General features: G+C 40.1%; 1 protein-coding gene and 2 pseudogenes across 4 annotated transcripts in view; 2 read left to right on the forward strand and 1 right to left on the reverse strand.

Annotated features, from left to right (window-relative positions):
• The window catches only part of BCL2L13 (BCL2 like 13), a 91,185-nt gene that overhangs the window by 51,626 nt on the left and 11,593 nt on the right, over positions 1-27,966 (reverse strand). For 2 of the 4 annotated variants that reach the window (XM_041736948.1, XM_041736946.1), the window contains exons 2-4: positions 26,440-26,605; positions 5,769-5,858; positions 753-909 (exon numbers count right to left, since the gene is read on the reverse strand). In XM_041736948.1, coding sequence (XP_041592882.1) covers positions 753-909; positions 5,769-5,858; positions 26,440-26,557 — 365 coding nt within the window. In that variant the 5' untranslated portion in view covers positions 26,558-26,605. Of the gene's footprint in view, positions 1-752; positions 910-2,617; positions 2,680-5,768; positions 5,859-26,439; positions 26,606-27,966 lie in introns of those variants that run through there. The other 2 variants (XM_041736947.1, XM_041736949.1) reach the window with 2 other exon arrangements.
• LOC121480405 lies at positions 13,200-13,928 on the forward strand (annotated as a pseudogene).
• On the forward strand, positions 22,500-23,328 carry LOC121480403 (annotated as a pseudogene).

Here is a 27,966-nt window from a genome sequence, read left to right on the forward strand (position 1 = left end):
TCTAACAAATGGTTACATATGATATGAAAGTAAGGAATTACCTGTACCTACACCAGTAATTTGGCATCTGACCCTTTATAGTGAAGAAAACAGTCTTCATCCTGTTTTAGATGTCATTCTTCATTAAAACAAATTTTTTTCTAATTCATACCAATTCCTTAATGATTCTAAGTTAAGATTTAGAGGAAAAAAATTTTTAAGATTTACATTAAATGACTTGGTTCTATTTTAATGTGCTTTCACTTCGAGCTTCTTGCCTTTAGCTTGAACAGTCAAAACCATAGTTAGTAGAGAAGGTCCCACTATACGAATGTGGCAGCAATTCCAGACAGATGTGCAATCACAAAGTTTAGCAACATGTGAGATACCTAAAATGATGTTAACTGCACATTGCAATGCATAAAACCATAACCATTATATTTATGTTGGCCCCTAGACAGAATGATAGTAAAAAGTGGTCAGAACAAGTGAAATAGCTCCTATTTACATTTACAAAGCAGTGAAAACAGCTGCTGAAACCAAAGAGTTCAACAAGTAAACACAAATGATCAAATCCATGTCGGAACTGTTAAATCACCACTTTGATGTAAAAGCTGTCACTCAAAATACAAACAAAAAGCAAAGAAAGAAAAAGTAAAGTGAGAAGTGACATTGTTCACCTAAAACAAAGCCTTAATCAACCCAGTGCTGCAAGAAAAATCCAGAGACTACTCAGAGAATCATGCTCCCACTCAGCAATGGTAGTAACTCACTGGCTGAGGAGCATTTGCAATGCCTTTTGCAGAGGCTCTTTCAGTTCCTGTGATACTTTTTCTCCAAGATGAGCCAAGCAGTCTTCCACTGAGCTTTCTGGGTTGGCAGGGCTGAACACAGGAGAAGTATGACGGTCAAAGCCTGTGCTGGTGAAAGCTGAAGATAGAGTAAAAGAAAAACCTATTTTAATAAATAATATCAAGAATTGTGCTACAGGGACAGTTGGCTGCCTCAGTTGGAAGAACATGGGATCTTGATCTCAGGGTCATGATTTCAAACCCCACACTGGGAGTATAGAGATTACCGGGAAAAAAAACTTAAAATTTTGGGGGAAAAAAGTTGTGCTATTAAAACTCAGGGGATCGGGATGCCTGAGTGGCTCAGTGGTTGAGCAGCTGCATGATCATTCAGGGCATGATCCCAGTCTGGGTGTCAAATCCCACATCGGGTTCCCTGTGGGAAGTCTGCTTCTCCCTCAGCCTATATCTCTGTCTCTCTCTCTGTGTCTCTCATGAATATATAAAATCTTTAGGAAAAACAAGGTATTTAAAAATAACTCAGGGGGGATCCCTGGGTGGTGCAGCAGTTTGGCGCCTGCCTTTGGCCCAGGGCGCGATCCTGGAGACCGGGGATCGAATCCCACATCGGGCTCTCGGTGCATGGAGCTTGCTTCTCCCTCTGCCTGTGTCTCTGCCTCTCTCTCTATATATATATATCATAAATAAATAAAAATTATTTTAAAAAAATAAAAATAAAAATAAAAATAACTCGGGATTAAGACACTTAAAAGCCACTTAAAAAGGTAAGACAATCATTATGAGATATTAATCTTTCCTGGAACACAATGCTTAATAGGTCCTAGTTTAGAGATTTTTTTTTTAAAAGAAAGATTTTTATGGAAAACCTTAGTTTTAGGAGAACGAAAAGACAAAACTGACATGCTAAAATATACAAGCCAAGGGGCACCTGGGTCGCTCAGTCGATTAAGTATCCAACTCTTTTTTTTTTTTTTTTAATTTTTTTTATTTATTTATGATAGTCACAGAGAGATAGAGAGAGAGGCAGAGACACAGGCAGAGGGAGAAGCAGGCTCCATGCACCGGGAGCCCAACGTGGGATTCGATCCCAGGTCTCCAGGATCGCGCCCTGGGCCAAAGGCAGGAGCCAAACCGCTGCGCCACCCAGGGATCCCCCCTTTTTTTTTTTCTAAGAATCCAACTCTTGATTTTGGCTTAGGTTATGATCTCAGGGTCATGGGATAGAGCCTGTGGGTGTCAGGCTCCATGATCAATGTGGAATCTCTGTCTCCCTCTGCCCCTCCCCCCACTTACATGTGCTCTTGCTCTTGCTCTCTCTCTCACACAAATAGACTAAATCTTTGGACGCCTGGGTGCTAAGTGATTGAGGATATGCCTTTGGCTCAGGGCGTGATCCTTGGTCCAGGGATCAAGTCCCACATCGGGCTCCCCACAAGGAGCCTGCTTCTCCCTCTGCCTATGTCTCTGCCTCTCTGTGTGTCTCTTGTGAATAAATAAATCTTTAAAAAAAAAAAATAAAATAAAATAAAAATTAAATCTTTAAAAAAAAAATACACAGGGACATGTGGGTAGTTCAGCTGGTTGGGTGTCTGCCTTCAGTTCAGGTCATGATCCCAGGGTCCTGGGATCAAGCCCTGCAAGGGGCTCCCTGCTCAGTGAGGAGTCTACTTCTCCCTCCTCCTCTCCCCTCCTCCCCACTTGTGCTCACTGCTGTCTCTCCCTCAAAAATATTTTTTAAAAAATACACAAGCAAAAAAAATAATAATAAATAAATAAATAAATAAATAAAAAATACACAAGCAAGGGCTCAGTGGTTGAAGAACTACCTTCTGCTCAGGTCGTGATCCAGGGGTCCAGGGATCAAGTCCCACATCGGGCTTCCCACAGGGAGCCTGCTTCTCCCTCAGCCTGTGTCTCTGCCTCTCTCTCTGTATCTCTCATGAATAAATAAAATCTTTTAAAAAAAAAAAAAGAAATAAAAAATAATAAAAAAATAAAATACACAAGCCAATTTAGTATGTTACTACATACCAATTTCATACAAGAATGATATATGGAAAGCAACTCTTGGCTCTATTATCCCACTCTTAGTATTTTTTTTTAAGATTTCATTTTTACCTTTATAGATATGGCACTTCTTCAACCAGATTCTAATCACCTTATTCCATCTGACAGGATGAGTCAATTAATTTCATTCCCTTTTTTAAAAAGCTTTTTATTAAGTTCCCCTCACCCCCCCTTGTGCTCTCTCTCAAATAAAATCTTAAAAAAAAATAAAAGTTTTTAATTTTAATTCCAATATAGGTAACATAGTATTACATTAATTTTAGGTATACAACACATGATTCAACAATTCCGTAATTCAATCCCTTTTTATCTTTTTTTTAAAGATTTTATTTATTTGAGAGAGAGAGCAAGCAGGTACATGAGCAAGTGGAGGGACAAAGGAAGAGGGAGAAACAGACTCCTTGCTCAGTGGGGAGCCTGATGTGGGACTCAATCCCAGGACCCCAGGATCATGACCTGAGCTGAAGGCAGATTGCTTAACTGACCCACCCAAGCGCCCCTCTTTCCCTTTTTAAAATGAACTTTCAGGGACACCTGGGTGGCTCAGCGGTTGAGCGTCTGCCTTTGGCCCAGGGCACGATCCTAGTCCTGGGATTGAGTCCCACATTGGGCTCCCTGCATGGAGCCTGCTTCTCTCCCTCTGCCTGTGTCTCTGCCTCTCTCTCTGTGTTTCTCATGAATAAATAAGTAAAATATTTTTTTAAAAAATGAACTTTCAAACTTAATATTCCTGTACATGGATAAAATTTCAAACTATGAAGGTGATACAAGTATACAAGTTGTCTATGAAAGAGGCAACCACAGCTTCTCTCCTCAGCTCAAACTACAGCTTCTCATCTGCTTCCTTACTCCATGTTATACTGCCATACTCTAACTGGGAGAAAAACAGGCAGAGTCATCATTGTTCCAAGGTACAAGTAAGATGTAGGGCACAGAATCCTAGTAAAGCAAGCAGCTAGCACCCACCCAAGAGTTACTAATAACTTTCATAATGTATTCACTGCATTAATCTAAATTTTGCACCTAGAAGGCTACAAATTTTACTAAAGTGTGTATTTTTTATAAAGTGTTTTCCTAAAAATAAATAAATAAATAAAATAAAGTGTTTTCCTCCAAGAAAGATGCAAATGGCTACAAAGTTCACAATAATTTTGTGAGCAAACTTGAGAGCATCCATTTTAATAATCAGTCTAAGATAATATGGGGGTTTAATAAGTGATTGCATGTGATGCTTTGTTGCTTTCTTTTCATTTCTGCCTTCTGCTCATTTTACTATGTATAAGCACTGTTATTAAAAGTGGACAAAGGTTGGGGTGACTGAGTGGCTCGGTCAGTTTAGTGTCTGCCTTTAGCTCAGGTCATGATCCTGAGGTTCAGAGACTGAGTCCCCCATTGGGCTCCTTGCTCAGGGAGGAGTCTGCTTCTCCTTCTCCCTCTGCCTCTGCTTGTACTTTCTCTCTCTCTCTCTCTCTCTCTCAGACAAATAAATAAAACCTTAAAAAAAGAAAAAAAATATTCTCAGCATTATACATAACAGTCAAAAAGTAGAAAGAACCTGAATGTCCATCAACTTTGTTTATCCATTTGAATGGATAAACAAAATATGGTATATTCACACTGGAGTATTCTTCCACTGTAAAATGGAATCAAGTACTGACACATGCTACCACGTGGATGATCCTTGAAAACACCATGCTGAGTGAAATAAGCCAACCAGCAAAGACCACACAGTGTATGATTCCACTTACATACATATCCATAAAGGCAAACACAGGGACAGAAAGTTAGATTAGTGGCTGCCATGAACAGGGATGAGGACAAGGGTGGTAAGAGCAGAAATGGGAAGTGACTGCTAACATGTACAGCATCTCTTCTTGGGATGTTAAAAATGTTCTAAATGTCGATTGTGGTGACGATTACACAATTCTGTGAATATACCAAAAACCACTCAACTGTATACTTTATTTTTTTATAGATTTTTGTTTTTATTTATTCATGAAAGACACACAGAGAGAGGCAGAGACACAGGCAGAGGGAGAAGCAGCTCCATGCAGGGAGCCCGATGTGGGACTCAATCCCAGGACTCCAGGATCACACCCTGAGCCAAAGGCAGACGCTCAACCACTGAGCCACCCAGGTGTCCCTCAACTGTACACTTTAAATGGGTAAATGTGCGAAATACATCTTGATATAAAGCTGTACAAAAAAATCATTGGGCCAGATATTCAATGTAATTAATTATGGAAAGCAAAATAAGGAAAACCCAAATGCTTCCCGCAATTATAAGGGAATGATTGAATAAATATTCATTCAATATATGGAACTTCATGAAGTTAATAGAATGATAACTGTTTTTTTAAGTACTTATTTTAGTATTGTTTTTTTAAGTAAGCTCTACACCCAACATGGGGCTTCAACTCACGACCCTGAGATCAAGAGTCAAATGCTCTACCAACTGAGTCAGCCAGGCACAGAAAATGATAACTGTGTTTAAGGTTTATGGTGTAATATTAAGTATAAAAGACATGCCTACAAAGTTACATGTGTATTACTCTTACAGCCATCCATAGCATACAAACATGCAAAAATGGAAGCACTTACAGTTCCCCTTTAATGTGAATATTAATTTTTAATAATACCAATATAAATTAAACAACATGAAATGGAAACTACCTTAACATGATTGCTTAGTCTATTAACATCAGGAAAAGACCATCAGGTATAGTTTGGAAACATTTATAAACCTATCCTTCAGGAAAGAGAAAGGATACCTTGTGGTTGCACCCTTATAATCCTATACCAATAAAGCTGTATAATGTTGAAAAAGCTCTACTGTAAATACCAAATCAACAGTAAACCACATCAAACTCTGAGTCTACTAATTAACCAGAAAAATAAGAATAAACAGACCTTCAGAAATTTCTTTGTCCAGGGATTCTAGCTCTTCTTCAATTTCGGTTTTAACTTTTAATAAAACTTCTTGATCCAGGGGTTGTGAAGCTATGAGGGAGAGAGAAGCCATTAGAATATGGGTAGCATTTTACCTATCTAAGTCAGAAAATGCAAATCAAAACTCATTACCAAGTCTACTGGGCTCGGAGATGTTTAAAGATGAGGAAGCTGAGGTTAGGTAGGTTAGACCACCACAAAAGAGGAGCTATGAACTCAACTCAGGTCAGTCTGAATATAAAATCATTAATCCAGGGGCACCTGGGTGGCTCAGTTGGTTAAGTGTCTGTCTTCAGCTCAGGTCATGGAATCAAGATCCCAGGGTCCTGGGATCGAGCCTCCAGTCCAGCTCCCTGTTCAGCAGGGAGCCTATTTCTCCCTCTCTCTCTCTCTCTGCCCCTCTGCTTGTGCTTTCTCTGACTCTCAAATAAATAAATAAAATCTTTAAAAAACAAATCATTAATCCAGTCCTCCTTATTTTCTGTTTGGGAAACTAGGAAGGAAATATCTGAAACCTTTTGGTGTAATAATAGTAAAAGAACCCATGGGGACGCCTGGTTGGCTCAGTGGTTTGAGCATCTGCCTTTGGCTCAGGTCGTGATTTCAAAGTTCTGGGATCGAGTTCCATATCGAGCCCCCAGCAGGAAGCCTCCTTCTCTTCTCTCTGCCTGTGTCTCTGCCCCTCTCTACATCTCTCATAAAGAAATAGAAAATCTTAAAAAAAAAAAAAAAAAAAAAAGAACCATGAGAAGTTGTCTCAGTGATAAATGTCTTCGAAAATTGATATTCAAGGTCCCTTATCTTTACAACTTCATGTAAACTGCAGCTCAAGAGGAGGCCTGTTTTCCTCAAAAGACGTATTCTCTAAATTAAGAGAACTATAAGAGCTGGCCACAAGCTATTATCATGTAGTAAAAAGGTCTTGGCCTGTGGCATAGAACAGAGAACAAAGGGGAAGAACTCTGAAGGAGAAAATGAGACAAGATGCTTTAAAATCTACTAATTTCTCCTGCCACCGATATTTGGAGCAGAACCTCAACATTTCATCTAAAACACTGAATCCAAATAGGACACCCCATACCTCTCACATACAGAATATTTCCAGTGCTGTTTCAATTATTTATTTATTTATTTTTTCAATTATTTATTATCACTGATTTGTACCATTGACAAGTTTTTCTTTATTTTTTTAAAGATTTTATTTATTTATTCATGAGAGACAGAGAGAGAGAGAGAGAGAGAGAGAGAGAGAGAGAGAGAGAGGCAGAGACACGCAGAGGGGGAAGCTGGCTCCACGCAGGGAGCCCGAAGTAGGACTCGATCCCGGGACTCCAAGATCACACCATGGGCAAAGGCAGATGCACAACCACTGAGCCACCCAGGGATCCCTCATTGACAAGTTTTAGAAAGAGATGGATCTGCCATTCACGTTTTCATTTTTTACAAGCCAATAAATGCTGAATTAAAAGATGACCTTATTAATTTAGACCAAAAAACTTGATTTTTTTTAAGGATTTTATTTTTAAATAAGCTACATCCAACGCGGGGCTCAAATTCACAACCCCAAGATAGAGTCCCTGTTCTACTGACTGAGCCAGCCATGCTCCCCTAAACCAAGAAAGTTGATCCCTCTGGCTTTAAAATAGCTTTGAAAAACAAAAGTTGAACGTTCCAACATTTCACAGATTTTCTGATTAGTTTTCAAATTTAAAGTTGATAATAAATAAATAAATAAATAAATAAATAAATAAATAAAGTTGATAAAAATAATTTTCCTTTAGGTAATATAAAACACTTTCCTTCTGAGCTGAGACTAACCAAAATAAAGCTTAAAATAATTTTTTTTGTAAAAAAAAAATAAAGTTCCTTAGGTATTTCTAGTTGAAGTATAAGACAAATGATCTCCTCAATGTCATCATTAATATATTTCCTTAATGACATTTCACTAATCATTTCTGCCTATTTCAATACCTTAGATGAAATTATGTACATAAAAACTTTAAAACATTACATAAACACAATCTATTATGCAAAACTTGAAGACAATGTATCATAGGAATAAGGTGATCTTCATAAATTTTCCTAAGCATAAAATCTTTTTTATTAAAGATTATATTTATTTATTCACGAGAGACACAGAGAGAAAGAGGCAGAGATGCAGGCAGAGGGAGAAGTGGGCTCCATGCAGGGAGCCCAATGCAAGACTCAATCTCTGGACCAGGGATCACGCCCTGAGCCAAAGGCAGACGCTCAACCGTTAAGCCACCCAGGTGTCCCAAAAGTCTATCTTTAAAAGATAGGCTCCCCCCTAATTTTTTTAATTGTGGTAAAATACATGTAATATAAATTTTCCATCTTAACTATTTTTAAGTGTGCAATTCAGCTGTACTACTTACATTCATAATGCTGTGCTACCATCATCGCCATCCATTTCTAGAACTTTCTTACATCCTTTTTTAAGGATTTAATTAATTAATTTGAGAGAGAGAATGAGCACAGGGGGTGGGACACAGGGAGAGGGAGAGAATCCTCAGGCAGACTCCCCACTAAACATGGAGCCTGACATAGGGCTCAATCCTAGGACCCTAAGATCATGACTTGAACCAAAATCAAGAGTCAGGTGCTTGCCAACTGAGCCACTCAGGCATTCCAAGAACTTTCTACATCTTGAAGAACTGAAACTCTAAACCCATTAAACAAGAACTCCCCATTTCTTCCTTCCCCTCTACCCCCCGACCTAGCTCCTGGCAAACTCTATTCTATCTTCTTTCTCTCCAATTTGACTACTCTATGTACATTTTTTAAAAAGATTTTATATATTCATGAGAGATGCAGAGAGATAGGCAGAGACACAGGCAGAGGGGGAAGCAGGCTCCCCGAGGGGAGCCTGATGCAGAACTTGATCCCAGAATGCCAGGGATCAACACCCTCAGCCAAAGGCAGATGCTCAACCACTGAGCCACCCAGGCACCCCTATTCTATGTACTTTATGTAAGTGGAATCATACAGTACTTGTCTTTGGAGACTGGCTTATTTTGCTTAGAGATAGACTTTTAATAAATCTATTAAAAGTATTGTTAGGGGGCAGCCCGGGTGGCTCAGCGGTTTAACGCCACCTTCAGCCCAGGGCATGGTCTTGGAGTCCCGGGATAGAGTCCAGTGTCGGGCTCCCTGCATGGAGCCTGCTTCTCCCCCTGCCTGTGTCTGCCTCTCTCTCTCTCTGTGTCTCTCATGAATAAATAAAGTCTTTAAAAAAATAAATAAATAAAAGTAGTGTTAGATAATGAGAATAGATTTTCCTTTTATATTTTTTAAGATTTTGCTTATTTTAGAGAAAGAGCACGAGACAGGGGAGGAGCAGAGAGGGACAAGCAGATTGAGCTGAGCACAGAGCCTGACACAGGGCTCGATCCAATGATCCTGAGATCATGATCTGATCCAAAATCAAGAGCCAAACACTCAACCAACTGCGCCACGCAAATGCCCCTAATAGGTTTTCCTTTTAGAAGTAATTTGTAAACTTTTAGATGGCTCTACAACAACATTGAGTAATGTAACTACACTAGGTAAAGTGACCCACAGCACATATTGTGTGACATTATTAAAACAAGGCAAACAGACTGGGGAAATTAACTTGAGGTCAATCTTACTTCTTTCAATGAAATTACCTCTCTCCCTCTGGTTTCCTGGAAGGCGGCTCAATAAAGTGGAAGATAAGCTTTGGTATCAAGATTCCAGCTCATCACTACACGTGGCCTTAGGAAAATAACCTTCTTAAGCTTCTCTCCTTATGTAAAGTGGGAAAATAATACCTACCTCAAAGAGATGTTGTCAAGGCTAATGAGATAAGTCCCATTACGTTGAAAATGCTCACTAGGGCAGCCCAGGTGGCTCAGCGGTTTAGCACCGCCTTCAGCCCAGGGCCTGATCCTGGAGACCCAGGATCGAGTCCCATATCAGGTTCCCTGCATGGAGCCTGCTTCTCCCTCTGCCTGTGTCTCTGCCCCCGCCCCCCCCCCCCCCCCCCCGTCTCTCTCTCTCTCTCTGTCTTTCATGAATGGATAAATAAAATCTTTTTAAAAATAAATAAACAAATAAATAAAATAATCTCTTTCACCCAAAAACGTAAGAATTTTGACCAATCATTGAATTACACTGAATGAAAGTGTTTTTAAGAGAAACCCTTCTTGGGCACCTGAGTGGCTCAGTGGTTGAGCATCTGCCTTTGGCTCAGGATGCAATACTGGGGTCCTGGGATCAAGTTCTAAATCAGGCTCCCTGCAGAGAGCCTACTTCTCCTTCTGCCTATGTCTCTGCCTCTCTCTGGGTCTTTCATGAGTAAATAAATAAAATCTTTAAAAAAAAAAAAAAGCAGGTGGGGGGAAGCAAGACGCTGGGGTGGCTCATCGGTTGGGCTCATCGGTCTTTGGCTCCGGGCATGATCCTGGGATCCAGGATTGAGTCCTACATCGGGCTCCTTGCAGGGAGCCTGCTTCTCCCTCTGCCTAGGTCTCTACCTCTCTTTCTCTCTGTGCCTCTCATGAATAAATAAAATCTTTAAAAAACATTTAAAATTTAAAATAAATAAATAAATAAATAAATGGGAGGAAGCCCTTCTTTTACCTGCTGATAGTCCTTCAATCACACTTCCAAGACAACTCAGAGTAGGGTAAAAAGAGTAGGCTGAAAGTTTTGGTCAGCATTTTGAGTTCCATAAAAACATTTCAAACCTGGGGATTCCTGGGTGGCTCAGTGGTTTAGCACCCGCCTTTGGCCCAGGGTGTGATCCTGGAGTCCCAGGATTCAGTCCCACATCAGGCTCCCTGCATGGAGCCTGCTTCTCCCTCTGCCTGTGTCTCTGCCTCTCTCTTTCTGTGTGTCCCTCATGAATGAATAAATAAATAAAAATCTTAAAAAAAGAAAAATTTCAAACTTAACATCTGCTGGTTTGTTTTGACTTGCCCTTAATAAAAAATAAAGGGCACTTAAACATTTGAGACTCTTAATTAGAATACAATCTGTTGAATCTTTTTAAAAAAATATTTTATTTATTTATTCATGAGAGACACAAAGAGAGAGGCAGAGACATAGGCAGAGGGAGAAGCAGGCTCCATGTGGGAAGCCTGATGTGGAACTCAATTCCAGGACCCCAGGATCATGCCCTGAGTCAAAGGCAGATGCCCAACCACTGAGCCACCCAGGCATCCCAAATCTTTTTTTCTTTTTTATTTTTTTTTAAGGTTTTTTTTTTCATTTACTTTTTTATTTATTTACTTACTTACTTAGTTGAGGGGGAGGGACGAAGGGAAAGGGAGAATCTCAAGCGACTCCCTGCTGAGCATAGAGCCCCATACAAAGCTCACCCGATCTCACAACCCTGAGATCATGACCTGAACTGAAATCAAGAGTCAGCTGCTTAATCAACTTAGCCACCCAGGTGCCCTGAATCTGTTTTTTAGTCTGACGTGAGAGGTAATTCCTCCATTTCTCTGCATTCTAGATTTTATCCTCAGAAGCAAGCTGGATCATCAGAGAAGTACGTACATGTAATGTAGGTCCCCATACAATGTTAACTAATTGTTTTAACTGGGCTGCATTTTAGTGTCATTTCTTTAGCTTTAATCCAGAATCATATTAAGAGACAATGTTTTGAAAGCTATTTATGGTGACGGAATTGTGATAGAGAATATTATAAAAGAGGAATGTTAAGAATAAGACCTCAACTATTATCCTCCATGCTTATATTTGAGAGTTTTAGTCAATGCCTGAATCAATTTTAGATTTGGGAAGATTACAAAAAAAAAAAAAAAAAAGATTTGGGAAGATCTGTAAAATAAAGGCCATCCAGTTCCTCATTATATGAAGAACATGGGACTTAGAGAAGTTGAAATGACTTGCCCAGGCTCAAATAAATCCTATAAAAACAAAATTAGAAAGTAGATCTTCTCGGGTATCTGGCTGGCTCAGTCCATTGACTCTTGATCTTATGAGTTGTCAGTTTGAGCCCCACACTGAGTGTAGAAATTACTTAAAAATCTTTAAGAAATTAGATCTTCTGGACACCTGGGTGGCTCAGTGATTGAGCATCTGCCTTTGGCTCAGGGTGTGATTCCTGGAGTCCTGGGATCGAGTCCCGCATCAGGCTTCCTGCAGGTAGCCTGCTTCTCCCTCTGCCTGTGTCTCTGCCTCTCTCTGTGTCTCTCAGGAATAAATAAATAAAATCTTAAAAAAAAAATTAGATCTTCTGAAAAGTAAAATTATTACTGAATTCTGAAACATGATAATCTTTTATATACAGTGAAAAATAAGGAATACATGAGTGTTTTATCTGCCATTTGTCTCTTTTTGGAAAAATCTACATACCTAAAACATATACACACCTACATACCCAATCACACCACCACCAATACTACCCCCATGCCACAAAGTAAACAAAAATAATGTCTTGGTTACCATATGCCTTACCCGCCAGATTAAAGAAAAGCAGCTGATTAAAGGAGTGTCTATTCTCATGAGACTAATGTGATGCTGATTACACACGACAAGTTGTCATACTTGATAATAAGCCATGTGGAAAACCTAAACCAGAAAAAGTCTACTGCTGTCAGGACACAAAAGGCTATTTATTTAGCTAACCAATGACCTAGACAGATTCAGTGATTTTCATTTAATCAATGCCCCCACCCCAGACTTTCAAAAGCAAAAAGCTACGCAGTAGCACCACGCAGCATAAATCCCCCACTATAAACCCAGAGAAAAATATTTCAAAGATAAACAGACTTTAGCACACCAAATCCCATCCACTTCAGTGTCAAATCAAGAGTCAAGTGAGTCAGCAATCATCATGTTCCAGCCCTGAAATACACACAGGGCTTTCAAAGTGAGTGTCAGATCAACAAGTTTAGAATAGTTCTATGGGCAGAGCAAAATACTTCCTATATCTATGGGTCTCCAAACTGAATGCACATTAAAATTACTGAGCAAATATATTAAAAATACAGATTCCCAAGCCCCATCATGAAGCATCTAGTTTAATAGGTCTAGAGTAGGGCTCCATATTTTATTTTGGGGGGATTTTTTTTAAGATTAAAAAAATTATTTTTAAGTAATCTCTATACCCAAACATGGGGCAGGACCATACAAAGATCAAGTCGCATTCTCTACTGACTGAGCTTGCCAGGTGCGCCCATGATCTTTTTTAAATAGCATTCAGGCAATTAGTCTTGACAAATACTGCTCTAGAAAACCCAAATAATTATAATCAAATTAAAAACACCTACTAAACATAAAGACAATATGGTTCCATTATTTACTAAATAGCAAAAACAAGCACCCCAAATGATACCATAGTAGACAGATGTTTAAAGGTAAAAAAAAGAGCCTTTTGCCTCATTGCATCTGAGATAGCAAAGCAAGATGGGTCACCAGCAGCTCTACTGGAGCCATCCCAGGAAATTCAGCCAGGGTTCTCCTTCTTGCCATATCTGCTCAAACCTGCGAGGTCTGATCTGGAAATCCGGCCTCAATATGTGCCCCAGTATTTCCAACAGTACACAAAGGATAGAGGCTTCACTAAGCTGGATTAAGTGAACTTCCTTGAATAGGTCATCTAAGAGACCTACTTTAACTGCAGAAATCTAACATCTGTACCTCATGCTAACTCATTGTTCATAAAAATACTTCAACTATGAATGTTTAAAAAACAAAAGTACAAAACAGCCAATCACAATGGTAGTTTTCAGGTTCCAGTGTTCCCACTCCCCAACATATCCTGCACAATGGAAGACAGATTTGAGACAGGACAGATTTGAAGGAGAAGAATGCAGGGAAATTTCATCATGCACCCACTCAAAATCTGGTTTCAGGATCAAATATCTGTTCCTGATAGAAAAGCTGAGAAAGAATGAAACAGTACATATCTCTAGAAATAATGAACCCTGAATCAAAATCTGGGAAGGGGTTATGAGAATCTGTCTTAAAAAGTTGATTTGAGATGGCAATATCCTCCAAACTGGGTCTACAGATTCAATGCAACCCCTATCAAAATTCCAACTGTAGGGTACCTGGCTGGCTCAGGCCATGGTCTTGATATTAGGGTCTTAAGTTCAAACCCCACTAAGGGTGAAGAGATTACTTAAAAGAATTATCTTTAGGGCAGCCCCGGTGGCGCAGCGGTTTAGCGCTGCCTGCAGCCCGGGGTGTGATCCTGGAAACCCGGGATCGAGTCCCACATCGGTCTCACTGCATGGAGCCTGCTTCTCCCTCTGCCTGTGTCTCTGCCTCTCTCTCTCTCTCTTTCTGTGTCTCTATGAATAAATAAATAAAATCTTTAAAAAAAAGTTACCTTTAAAAAAAATTCCAACTGCCCTTTTTCCAGAAATGGATAAGATAACCCTAAAATTCATATAGAATTGCAAGAGACACAAAATAGTCAAAGCAATTTTGAAAAAGAAGAACCAAGTAGGAGGACTCAAACTTTACAATTTCAAAACTTACTACAAAGCTGTGATAATCGGGTGTCTGGGTGGCTCAGTCAGTTGAGTGTCTGCCTTTGGCTCCAGTCATGATGCCACTGGGATTGAGTCCCACATTAGGCTTCCTGCTCAGCGAAGGAGCCTGCCTCTCCCTCTTCCTCTGTCTCTCCCCCTTGCTCATGCTCTCTCTCAAATAAATAAAATATTTAAAAACAAAAGCCATAATAATCAAGATTAATAAAAACAGGGGATCCCTGGGTGGCGCAGCGGTTTGGCGCCTGCCTTTGGCCCAGGGCGCGATCCTGGAGACCCGGGATCGAATCCCATGTCGGGCTCCCGGTATGTGGAGCCTGCTTCTCCCTCTGCCTATGTCTCTGCCTCTCTCTCTCTCTCTCTCTGTGTGACAATAAAAAATAAAATAATAATAAAATAAAATAAAATAAAATAATAAAATAAAATAAAATAAAATAAAATAAAATAAAATAAAATAAAATAATAAAATAAAACCTTTAACAAAAAGATTAATAAAAACAGACAGGTAGAACAATGGGATCTAATTGAGAGGCCAGAAATAAATCTGTATTTTTTTTTAAGATTGTATTTATTCGGGGATCCCTGGGTGGCGCAGCGGTTTGGCGCCTGCCTTTGGCCCAGGGCGCGATCCTGGAGACCCGGGATCGAATCCCACATCGGGCTCCCGGTGCATGGAGCCTGCTTCTCCCTCCGCCTGTGTCTCTGCCTCTCTCTCTCTCTCTGTGACTATCATAAATAAATAAAAAATTAAAAAAAAAAAAAAAAAAAAAAAAGATTGTATTTATTCATGAGAGACAAGAGAGAGAGAGGCAGAGACATAGGCAGAGGGAGAAGCAGACTCCCCGCAGGGAACTTGATGCGGGACTCAATCCCAGGACCCCAGGATCACACCCTGGGCCGAAGGCAGACGCTCAACTGCTGAGCCACCCAGGCGTCCTAAATCTCTATCTTTAAGGTCAATTGATTTTTGAGAAGGGAACCAAGACCATTCAATGGGAAAATGAAGAAATTTTTAGCTTAGCAAATGGTGGAGGAAAATTGGATATTCCCATGCAAATTAATGCCCCTATATGGCTACTTCATAGCATATACAAAAATTAATTCAAAATGGCCAAAGATCTCAATTTTTTTAAAGATTTTTTAATAAGATTTTATTTATTTATTCATGAGAGATACAGAGAGAGAGAGGCAGAGACACAGGCCGAGAGAAGCAGGCTCCCTGCAGGGATCCTGATGTGGGACTCCATCCCAGAACTCCAGGATCACCCCCTGAGCCAAAGGTAGATGCTCAACCTCTGAGCCACCCAGGCGTCCCAAGGATTTTTATTTTTTTAATGTAAGCTCTACACCCAACAAAGGACTTGAATCCCCCAGTCCCAAGATCAAGAGTTGCACACTCCACTGACCAAGCCAGCCAAGCACTCCTATTAAAGATGTAAATTTAAAAGCTAAAACTATAAAACTTTTTAAAGGAAACATAGGTGAAAATGAGCATGACTCTGGATTCAGTAATGGTTTCTTAGATATGACACCAAAAACATAAGAAGTCAAAGAAAACACAGATAAACTAGGCGTCATAAAAATGAAAAACATCTGTATATCAAGTACACTATCAATACAAACTACAGAATGGAAAAGAATACGTGAAATCGTGTATCTGATAAAAGTCTGGTATCTAAAATATATAAAGAATTCTTACAGTTCAAAAGAAAGACAAATAACCCAATCGTGTATCTGATAAAAGTCTGGTATCTAAAATATATAAAGAATTCTTACAGTTCAAAAGAAAGACAAATAACCCAATCAAAATAAAGAGCAAAGGATAAGAACATTTTTCCAAAGATATATAAATGACCAATAAGCACATGAAAAGGTGTTCAACATCATTAACCTTTAGGGAAATACAAAATAAAACCACAATGAAATACCATCACATACCTGCTAGACTAGCTATAATCAAAAACAGCAATGATAGCAAGTTTGGCAAAGATACAGAGAAACTGGAACCCCAATAGGTGGCTGGTGGAAATGCAAAATGATACAACCACTGTAGAAGACAGCTTGGTAGTTTGTTACAAAACTAAACATACTCTTACCATATAATCTAGCATATGAATTCTTGAGGTCAGGGTCATGAGTTCAAGCTCCATGTTGGGCACAGAGGTTACTTTAAAAAAAAAAAGGAATGAAATCCTGATACATGCTACAGCATAGATGAACCCTAAAGACATTATGCTAAATGAAATAAGTCAGACCCAAAAGAACAAATATTGTTTGATTCCACTCAAATGAAGTGCCTAGAATAGTTAAATTCATAGAGACAGAAAGTAGAATAGTGGCTGCCTAGGGCTGGAGGGAAAAGAGGAACATGGGGAATGACCATTTTATGGTTGAGTGAATAACAAACCAGGAGCACAGCTACATGTATTTGATAGTCACATTACTAACAGATGAACTTACTCTCCTTTATAACCTGAGAAAGAAATGTCTTATTAGTAAATCCGTATTAATTACTTTAGCATCAAGCTGCTCTATATTAATAAACGCAAAATTGTGCATAACAGAAGTTGTTTGACATCAAGTATGCAAGTGAGCAAGACTTCTACCAGTCAGAATATATAATCCAGAACAGGGACTATATTCAGCACAAACTAAAAATGTCTGGAAGAGTTAGCTAGTTCGGGAAAAGGTTAAACTATTTATGGAAAAGCCTATAGCCAGTACATAACTTAGGAAAAAATGAAAAACATGCAATGTAACAATAATCTTGTGTCATGAATCTCCCTTAACCTATCCTATTCATGCTTCCTGCTTCAGGAACTTGAAACCAAACCCTGCCCATATTATACCAATGGATGCTAACAAAGGTCCTATTTAAAGATGGCATGAGAATAAGGTCTACATCACATTTTTAGATAACAAATAGCATAAGAAAGCAGCAAAGAAAGCAGTAAGAACCTTTTATTTTCTTTACAAATTTTATTTATTTATTCATGAGAGACACAGAGAGAGGCAAAGACACAGGCAGAGGGAGATGCAGGCTCCATGAAGGGAGCCTGATGTGGGACTTGATCCCGGAACCCTGGGATCATGACCTGAGCCAAAGACTGATGCTCAAAACCACTGAGTCACCCAGGTGCCCGTAGAACCTAGTTTTTACCTCTAAGAAGTTAGCCTTTCTTTTTAAATGCCACAGCCTAGAAGGGACAAAAGTCACACCTCTCCTATTTCGTTGGCTAGAACTAGTCACATGGTGCAGCCTAAATGCAATTTCCCCATGCTCCAGACAAGGAGATAAGAATTTGATATTAGGGGATGCCTGGGTGGCTCAGTGGTTAAGCGTCTGCCTTTGGCTCAGAGCGTGATCCTGGATTCCTGGGATCAAGTCCCACATCGGGCTCCCTGCATGGGAGCTTGCTTCTCCCTCTGCCTATGTCTCTGCCTCTCTCTCTGTGTCTCTCATGAATAAATAAATAAAATCTTAAAAAAAAAAGAATTTGATATTAATGAACATTACTGTAATCACTATGACAGGAGTCTACCATTCTAGAGCAACTCAGTATGAGGAATAAGGATGTTTAAAATATGACAGTAGGGGCATCTGGGTGGCTCAGTCATTTAAGTGTCCAACTCCTGATTTCAGCTCAGGTCATGATCTCAGGGTCGTGAAACTGAGCCTTGTGTCAGCTCCATGCTGGGCATGGAGCCTGCTTAAGAGTCTCTCTCTCCCTGTCCTCCTCCTTAGCTTTCACGTTCTCTCTATATATAAAAAACAAAATAAAACAAAATACAAAACCGTAAAAGACATAAGATACAATGGGTAATGGGACCAGATCATAGAAACCAATGAAAGTTTTGTTAAAGTAGCCTTGGGGAAGGGAATAACCAATATAAGAGGCAACGTCAGGAAGTTCAATATGCTGTACCATGCAAACTGCATGATGGGGAAGATATAAAGCAAAGGAGAAAAATTAGGAGACACTTGCAATAATTTAGGCAGGACCTATAGGATAATGGGAGAATTGTCACAAAATCAGGACAGCTGGGAACAGCTGACAAAGAGAAAGGGCAGGAGTGGTTCCTGGCTGGCTCAGTAAGCAAAGCATGTGACTCTTGATCTCAGGGTTGTGAGTTCAAGTCCCAAGTTGGGTGTAGAGATTATTAAAAAAAAAGAAAAAAGAAAGAAAGAAAGAAAAAGGGTAGGAAGCAGAGAAAAGAGCTAAAGAATGACTTCTACATTTCAGACCTGGGTAGCAGGTGGTATTATGAACAAATTATTGTAAAAATAGGGGCTGGCTTAGAGGGGAAAATAAAAACTGGAATTCTAGACCTGGGTGTATAATATCACACTAGTCACTAATCACATGAAGCTTTTTAAATTTAAATAAAAATTAAATAAAATTAAAAATTCATGGATGCCTGGGTGGCTCAGTTGGTTGAGCATCTGCTTTTGGCTCAGGTCATGATCCCAGGGTTCTGGAGTTGAGTCCTGCATCGAGCTCCCAGCAGGAAACCTGCTTCTTCCTCTGCCTATGTCTCTGCCTCTCTCTGTGCCTCTCATGAATAAGTAAATAAAATCTTAAAAAAAAAAAAAAAAAAAAAAAGACTGATGGAACACCCTAAATGTCCTACAGCAGGAGACTACAGATACTTATTTATTTACTGACATGGACAGATGTTCAAATATGTTAATTTTTTAAATGTTACCAAATGCCACATGTATCACCTCATTTTTACAAACCATAAATTCAAATTTATATGTTCCTATATAAATAGAAAAAAGTTAATATTTCATAATTTTAAATTACTTGATTATAGAATTTTTCTTTTTTTTTACTTTTCTAAATACTTTCACATATATTAAAAACATTAAAAAAATTATTAAAGAACAAAGTGACAAGAAGACAGACTAACAACATTTAGTTTTGTGCATAAATGGATTGCACTCCTTGATAATAAGAAGAAAAATAAAGTTCCCCACACTGATATTAGGTGTCAGCAAACTATAACCCTTAGGTCACAACTGCGTGATTTCTATGGCCCACAAGCCAAGAACGATTTTCATATGTTTTAAATGATTGAAAAAATAAAAAGATTAATATTTTGTGACATAAAAATTACAGGAAATTCAGTACCCATAAATAAAATGTAACTGAGGGATCTCTGGGTGGCACAGCGGTTTAGCGCCTGCCTTTGGCCTGGGGCGCGATCCTGGAGACCCGGGATCGAGTCCCACGTCGGGCTCCCGGTGCATGGAGCCTGCTTCTCCCTCTGCCTGTGTCTCTGCCTCTCTCTCTCTCTGTGACTATCATAAATAAATTAAAAATTTTAAAAGTTAAAAAAAAAAAAGTAACTGAAATACAGCCACACTCACTCATTCATGTATTATGTATGGTTACTTTGTGCTACACTGACAGAAACGGGTTACAACAGTGTGTGTACGGTATCGTCACACCTCCATCATCGCAGCTCCACTGCTGCGTAGCGCTGTGTACCACAGTGACACAATACAACCACACGGCAATGCCACCCATATTGCCATACCACAATTTTTATTTACCCATCATGTCTGGGTTTTTTTTTTTTTTTTTTATGATAGTCACACAGAGAGAGAGAGAGAGGCAGAGACACAGGCAGAGGGAGAAGCAGGCTCCATGCACCGGGAGCCCGACGTGGGATTCGATCCCAGGTCTCCAGGATCGCGCCCCGGGCCAAAGGCAGGCGCCAAACCGCTGCGCCACCCAGGGATCCCTTACCCATCATGTCAAATCAAGAAAAAAAAAAGTGGACTTTGTTCTTTTAAGGCAAAATGGAATATACATTAGTTATCAAGTTAGATGGCAAAGTATTGTACTTACTAAGCAATGACATTAGAGCTATGCTAGAAGCACATAATATCCGGATATTACCAGACTCATCAGAGTATTCCCAAGTCACAGGAAAGCAAGTTAGAAAAAATAGAAAATTTAAAATGGAACTTTTCATCATAGAATTTCTTCATAAAAAAAAAAATGAAAATGAGGCTGCAACCAAAGTAAGTTTCTATGTGGTTCAGCTGTTAGTCAAGCAAGGAAAGTCATTTACTGATGTCAAGTTAATTAAACTCTGTTCAGCTAAAGCAGCTAAAGATATGTGTCATAAAAAATAAGTTTAAGATTATTAGTCCTTTGGAAAAAAAAGATTATTAGTCTTTTGGAAAGAACACCTGCTCAATGAGTTGAGGACAATGGGAACAACATCAATAGTCAATTGAACTACAAGGCAAACAATTCTGAGTGGTTTTCTTCCGCTCTTGATAAACTGACAGTTGTCGAAACTGCTCAGCTGCTGTTTATTCAAGAGTCCCTATCAAGTTTGAAGTGACTAAATAATTGGCATGCCTAACACAATAATTATGGGTGAGAATATTTTTTTAAAAAATGAGAAAACAGGGACGCCTGGGTGGCTCAGCAGTTTAGCACCTGCCTTTGGCTCAGGGCGTGATCCCGTAGTCTCGGGATCGAGTCCCACGTCAGGCTCCCTGCAGGGGAGGGAAGAAGGCTGTCCTTCTTTCCAAAGAAGGCTGTCCTACCCAGGAGATACACTGACTCCAGGTTCCATAGGGCAGAGCAAGTATTGTTCCCTGATAATGGAATTCAAGTCCCACAAATAACAATCAGTAACCTATCCTGAACTTTAGCAACCACAGCCAATGAGGTGTCACAAGCCTATAGCACATCAGCAGATACGTCTAAATGCCCTTCATGGGTTATACTGGGTAAAAGACTGACCGTGGACTACATTCTGGCAGAACAAGGAGGAGTATGTATGGTTGCCAACACCTCCTATTGAGTTAGAATACTACTATTGGTTAGGTAGAACAATCCCTACCTAAGGAAAGGAAACTAAGGGGCAGCCCAGGTGGCTCAGCGGTTTAGCATCACTTTCAGCCCAGGGCCTGATCCTGGAGACCCGGGATCGAGTCCCACATTGGGCTTCTCCGCATGGAGCCTGATTCTCCCTCTGCCTGTGTCTCTGCCCTTCTCTCTCTCTCTGTGTCTCTCATGAATAAATAAATAAAATCTTTAAAAAATAAAAAAGAAAGGAAACTAAGTGGTTATCTGAAAATACCTACTAGTCCCCTCTGAGACTTACTCACTTGGCTAAATCTGAGATCCTGAGGTGGACGGCTGAGATCAAACACTGCACAATGGCTTCATCCTGCGAAATGGGATTCTGTTTATAATCGCCTTAATCAAGTGTTATACAAGACAAACTGAATGGCTCTCAATGAATGTCACTGCATCTCATTTTGAAGGGTAGACTGTTGCAAGCAATGGCCTGCAATGAAACTCAAGCCTCCCCATATGTCCTTGCTGGCTGTGATGAACTCTAGGCCTACCTGTCCTCTGACTCTAAGCCACTGTTATAACTAGTAATGAAGGCAGTTAGGATGTCAAAATGACCACAAAGTGACTGCTCACTCTTTCAAACAGGGTCACTGGTTTACTACAAAAGGTGCTAAGCCCTTAGTACTGGGATCCTCAGCTGCAGTACAGCCCACAACATAAAATGCCATCAAGTAGGCTCATCATATTACCTATGGTAGTTGGAGGTAGAGTGAACCAGTGCTATCATCTAACACTCCTGGTGTTTCCGAGGCTAGAGTAGTAACATATTATCTTGCTCTAATCCACTGAGTCTTGTTATGTGCAGTTTTGCCATCTATGGAGTTCTAGGAGGCTGAAGTATAAAAACTACATGTGTTTGAGGGGTGCCTGGGTGGCTCAGGTGGCTGAGCCTACGACTCCTGGTTTTGGCTCAGGTTGTGCTCTCAGGGTCCTGGCATCAAGCCCCTAGTTGGGCTCCATGCTCAGCAAGAGTCTGCTTGTCCCTCTCCCTCCCCCTCTACCCCTCCCCACATTCACTTGTGCATGTGTGTACTCAGTCTCTCTCTCAAATAAATGAATAAATAAAAACCACACATTTTTCATAAAATTAATTCCTGGAATCTTCCTCCAAAAGCAAAATCCTGGCCCAAATACAATTCCTACCTCAGGTGTACTAACCATTTATGCATTAATTACTATCAGTACAACTATCTGGTTGGTTGGACTCCCTGTATGTCTATTATGGTATATGTCCACTGAGTCTAAATACCCAAGTCTTCAGTTGCAAGCAAGTGAGCAGAAGGCAGTTTGGCCGCAAGAGTGGAGCAATGCCTAAATCAAAGGAACTTGTTTCTTCAAGCTCTTCTGGCAGCGATTCTGACAGTGAGGTTGACAAAAAGTTAAAGAGTTTGAAAAAGCAAGCTACGCCAGAGAAACCTATGAAGAAGCAAAAGACTGGCGAAACTTCAAGAGCTCTGTCATCCTCTAAGCAGAGCAGCAGCAGAGATGATAACATGTTTCAGATCGGGAAAATGAGGTACATCAGTGTTCGGGACTTTTTTTTTTTTTTTTTTCCAGTGTTCAGGACTTTAAAGGGAAAGTCCTAATTGATATTAGAGAATACTGAATGGATCCAGAAGGTGAAAAGAAACCTGGAAGAAAAGGTATTTCTTTAAATCCTGAGCAATGGGGATCCCTGGGTGGCGCAGCGGTTTGGCGCCTGCCTTTGGCCCAGGGCGCGATCCTGGAGACCCGGGATCGAATCCCATGTTGGGCTCCTGGTGCATGGAGCCTGCTTCTCCCTCTGCCTGTGTCTCTGCCTCTCTCTCTCTGTCTCTCTGTGACTATCATAAATAAATAAAAATTAAAAAAAAAATTTTAAAAAATAAATAAATCCTGAGCAATGGAGCCAGCTGAAGAAACAGATTTCTGACATTGATGATGCAGTAAGAAAACTAAAATCAGAGCCATATAAAACCTGTACTGTTGTTGTTTTAATCTGTCTTTTTACATTGGCTTTTGTTTTCTAAACGTTGTTTTCCAAGCTATTGTATATTTGGATTGCAGAACAATTTGTAAGATGAATACTTTTTTTTATGTGCATTATTAAAAGTGTTCTGAATGAAGCCAATTGTCAACTTGATTAAGGAGGATTGCTTTGTGCCCGCCACCTAGTGTAAAATAAAATCAAGTAATACAATCCTAAATAAATAAAAAATAAATAAATAAATACCCATGTCTTAAAACAAATGTAATCCAGCACTTTCAGAAGTTACAACTAGGGCACCTGGATGGCTCAGTGGTTGAGCATCTGCTTTTAGCTCAGTGCATGATCCTGGGGGTCCTGGGATCAAGTCCTGCATTGAGCTCCCTGTTCAGCAGGAAGTCTGCTTCTCCTCTCCCTCTGCCTGTTGCTCCCCCTGCTTGTGCTGTCAAATAAATAAAATCTTTAAAAAAAAATTAATGAAATAAATCATAAATAATTGATTATAACTATGTAAAAACTATGTATATTGATAAAGATTAGAGAATAAGAAAGATGGGGTGCCTGCGTGGCTCAAGTCATTTGAGCATCTAGCCCTTGATTTTGACTCAGGTCATGATCTTGGGGTCATGGCCTCAAGCCCTGCATTCGGCTCCGCACTCATCAGAGTCTACTTCTCTCCCTCTGCCCTTCCCCCGACTCACACTCTTTCTCTCTAAAATACATGAATAATTCTTTTTTTGTTTTTAAAGATTTTATTCACTTATTCATGAGAGACATAGAGAGAGAGGGGCAGAGACAGGCAGAGAGAGAAGCAGGCTCCACGCAGGGAACCTAATGTGGGACTCAAACCTGGGACCCCAGGATCATGTCCTGGGCCAAAAGCAGACACGCTCAACCGCTGAGCCACCCAGGCATTCCTAAATGAATAATTAAAAAAAAAAAAAAAAAAAAAGGTAAAATTGTTGCTCTCTGAGTTTGGTTATAAATTATAAATTAAATAACTGGTATCACATTTTCTTTTAGTAGTCTTTAAAAGTTATATTGATGTAATTTTATTAAAATAGTAACCTCCTTTGGGGTACTTAAAATATGATTCAGTATTTAAAGACAAAACACACCAGGAGGTGCCTGGTGGTTCAATTGGTTAAGTGTCCAACTCTCAATTTCTGCTCAGGTCATGATCTCAGGATCCCATCTTGGAGCTTGCTCAAGATTCTCTTTCCCTCTTCTTCTGCCCCTGCCCTCCCAACCCACATGTGCAGGTGCTGTCTCTCAAAAAAAAACCCCAAAAAACAGAACACATCAGGTAGTCACATTTAAGTATTTATTTTTTTAATTAAAAAAAAAATTGGGGGGGTGGGTGGACCTGGGTTTCTCAGTCGATTAAGCATCAGCCTTTGGCTTAGGTCCTGATCCCAGGGTCCTAGGATGAAGCCCTGCAACAAGCTTCCTGCTCAGCAAGGAGTCGGCTTCTCCGTCTCCATCTCTTTCCCTCTGCTCTCTCTCTCTCAAATAAAGAAATCTTTTTAAAAAATAGGGAAAAAAGAAAAAAAATTTTTTAGATTTAATATATTTATTTGACAGAGAGAGAGAGCACAAGCAGGCAGAGTGGCAGGCAGATGGAGGAGAAGCAGGCTCCCCAAGGAGCAGGGAGCCCAATGTGGGGCTCAATCCCAAGACTCTGGGATCATGACCTGAGCTGAAGGCAGATGCTTAACTGAGCCATCCAAGTGCCCCACATTTAAGTATTTAAGTTAGGAATATGAAGACATCTTTTGTCATCCCTACTGTTAGAATGGCTACTAGATTCCATCATTTCTGAATTCTTTACCCTTTTTTGAACTAGAATGGAAGCAAATAGATTAGAACTACCTCCATAGCTGCAGTAGAAATCAATTGATAAGAATATTTATCATGGGAGGCACCTAAATGGCTCAGCTGGTTAAGTGTCTGCCTTCAGCTCATGTCATGATCCCCAGATCCTGGGACTGAGCCCCACATAGGGCTCCCTGCTCAGCAGAGGAGTCTGCTTCTCCCTCTTCCTATGCTCCCACTGTGTTCCCTCTCTCACTCACTTTCTCTCTCAAATAAATAAAATCTTTTAAAAATTTTATGATGCTATTACATCTTAACAAATAAGATAAATTTAGACTCCAGTAACTGTTTTAACCTTCATTTGGTAAACTATTTACAGAAAAATATATACAACTTCACAATACAAAAAATTATGCTAAAAACTCTTAAGTCTATCAGATACAGGGTGTCTACATGGCTCAGTCAGTTAAGGTTGGACTCTTGATTTTGGCCCAGGTCATGATCTCAGGGTCATGGGATCAAGCCTCCTTTATCAGGCAGAGTCTACTTAAGATTCTCTCAGTCTCCTTCTGCCCACCCCCCCCACCAACTCATGCACATGTGTACGCATATGCACACTCTCTAATAAATAAATCTAGAAATTAAAATATTTTTAAAAGTCTATCTGATAAATACATTTCTTAAATTTAATATCCTTGAGAAAAGTCAATTCAAGAAACTTAATGTTTAAAATAATTATGTAATTCTAATCTATGTCTTGTTAAGTATAAAATTTTGTTTTAAAGATTTTATTTGAGAGAGAGACAAAAAGAGAGCATGCATGTGGGTGCACAAGCGGGTAGGAGGTGCAAAGGGAGAGAAGCAGACTCCTGAGGAGCAGGGAGCCAGATGCAGGACTCAATCCCAGGACCCAGAGATCATGACCTGAGCTGAAGGCAGATGCTTAACCGAATGAGCCACCCAGGTGCCCCTACTATGAAATTTCTCTCTTTTTATTTATTTTTTTTTAAGATTTTATTAATTTATTCATGAGAGACCCAGAAAGAGGCAGACACACAGGCAGATGGAGAGGCAGGCTTCCTGCAAGGAGTCTGATATGGGACTCATCCCAGGACCCCAGGATCACGACCTGCGCCAAAGACAGACACTCAACCACTGAGCCACCCAGGTGTATGAAATTTCTAAAGGATAAAATTCTGTTTATTTACATGTACTTAGTACATTTTTACATGTACCAACAGCAATCATTTAAATCACCACACTCTTAAAAAGCATTATGTGTCTTTTCTGGGAATGGATTAGGGGGTGGGAATGGATTAGGGAGTGGGAATGGAAGGGATGAGGGGTTATTCTTTGATTTGACCTTATAACCACAAAGTATTTAGATACATATATTTTTATACGTGAAGTAATTATTACCACTTAATACAACCACCATAAGCCAAAGACAATACCTTGGGGTGAGGAAAGAGTCTCTTGTAGCTTCCCCTGAGAGAGGAGTCCCAAGTAGCTGAGAACAACATATTTTGTTTCATAGTGAAATCCTAGAGGCACAGTAGTAGAGGACGCCATTGAGTTGGCTGGCAGAGCTCCAGAAGGTCTACTTACAGATGTGCAAACCTAAAAAACATAAAGGTATCTTTTCAGCTTAAAGTTTGTTACATGGGCAGCCCGGGTGGCTCAGTGGTTTAGCACTGCCTTCAGCCCAGGGCCTGATCCTGGAGACCTGGGATCGAGTCCCACGTCAGGTTCCCTGCATAGATCCTGCTTTTCCCTCTGCCTGTGTCTCTGCCTCTCTCTCTGTGTCTCTCATAAATGAAATAAATAAACATATTTCAGACTTTAATTCCCAATAATCTTTAAAAATTGTAACTTTAGTTTACTTACAAGTGAGAATTTATCAATTCAGATTTCAGATCAAAAGCAAATTTCCCCTTCTATATCTCCCTAGTTTCTGTTTTCACGTATGTGGCAAAAACACTAGCTATGTCTGTACCTCTCCTTCCACCCCAATATATGTTCTCTTATTTCTTTTATTGTTTTAAAGATTTCATTTATTTATTCATGAAAAAGAGAGGCAGAGGAAGAGGGAGGGGGACAGGCAGGCTCCCCGTGGAGCAGGGAGCCTAATGCAGGGCTTAATCTCAGGACCCTGAAATCATGGTCTGAGCTGAAGGCAGATGCTTAACCAACTGAGCCACCCTGGTGTCCCCTCTTATTTCTTTTAATTAAAGCTTCCCAAGGGCACCTGACTGGCTCAGTTGGTAGAGCATATGACTTGATCTCAGGGTTGTGAGTTCAAGCCCCATATTGAGTGTGGAAATTACTTTAAAAATCTTTAAAAAACTAAAAAAACAAAGCCTCCTAAATTCTAGCTAGATCCACAGCCACACAACTGCAGACCACATTTCCCAGTTCCCTAGGAGCTTACTGTGCCATACGATTAGCCTGAATCAGGGGAATACAAACAGAAGTTATGTGTGCAATCTGTGGGTCTCTCCTTAGAGACTCTCTCCTTCTTCCTATGGTTTGGAATGTGAATGTGGCAGAAAATCAGTTCTGACATGCAAACAAGGACACAATGTTAGGGGATGGTAAAGGAACAAGAGAGAAGGAACTGGGTTCCTGAATGACCACGTGCAGCAGAGTGTACCTGCCAGGCTGGGCCAACCACCTCAGGAATGCTATTGAAGGCGCCTCATTCTTTTTTTTTTTAAATATTTTATTTATTTATTCATGAGAGACACACAGAGAGAGAGAGAGGCAGAAACACAGGCAGAGGGAGAAGCAGGTGCCCTGCAGGGAGCCCGATGTGGGACTCGATCCCAGGACCCCTGGGATCATGCCCTGGGCTGAAGACAGGCGCTCAACCGCTGAGCCACCCAGGCATCCCAAGGCACTTCATTCTGAAATCTCTTCATACGCACCCTAACTTGTACCCTAATTAATACAACTACAGCTTCTACCTTTTCACATGGACT

Source organism: Vulpes lagopus, chromosome 21 (genome assembly GCF_018345385.1).
Source record: "Vulpes lagopus strain Blue_001 chromosome 21, ASM1834538v1, whole genome shotgun sequence".
NCBI lineage: Eukaryota > Metazoa > Chordata > Mammalia > Carnivora > Canidae > Vulpes > Vulpes lagopus.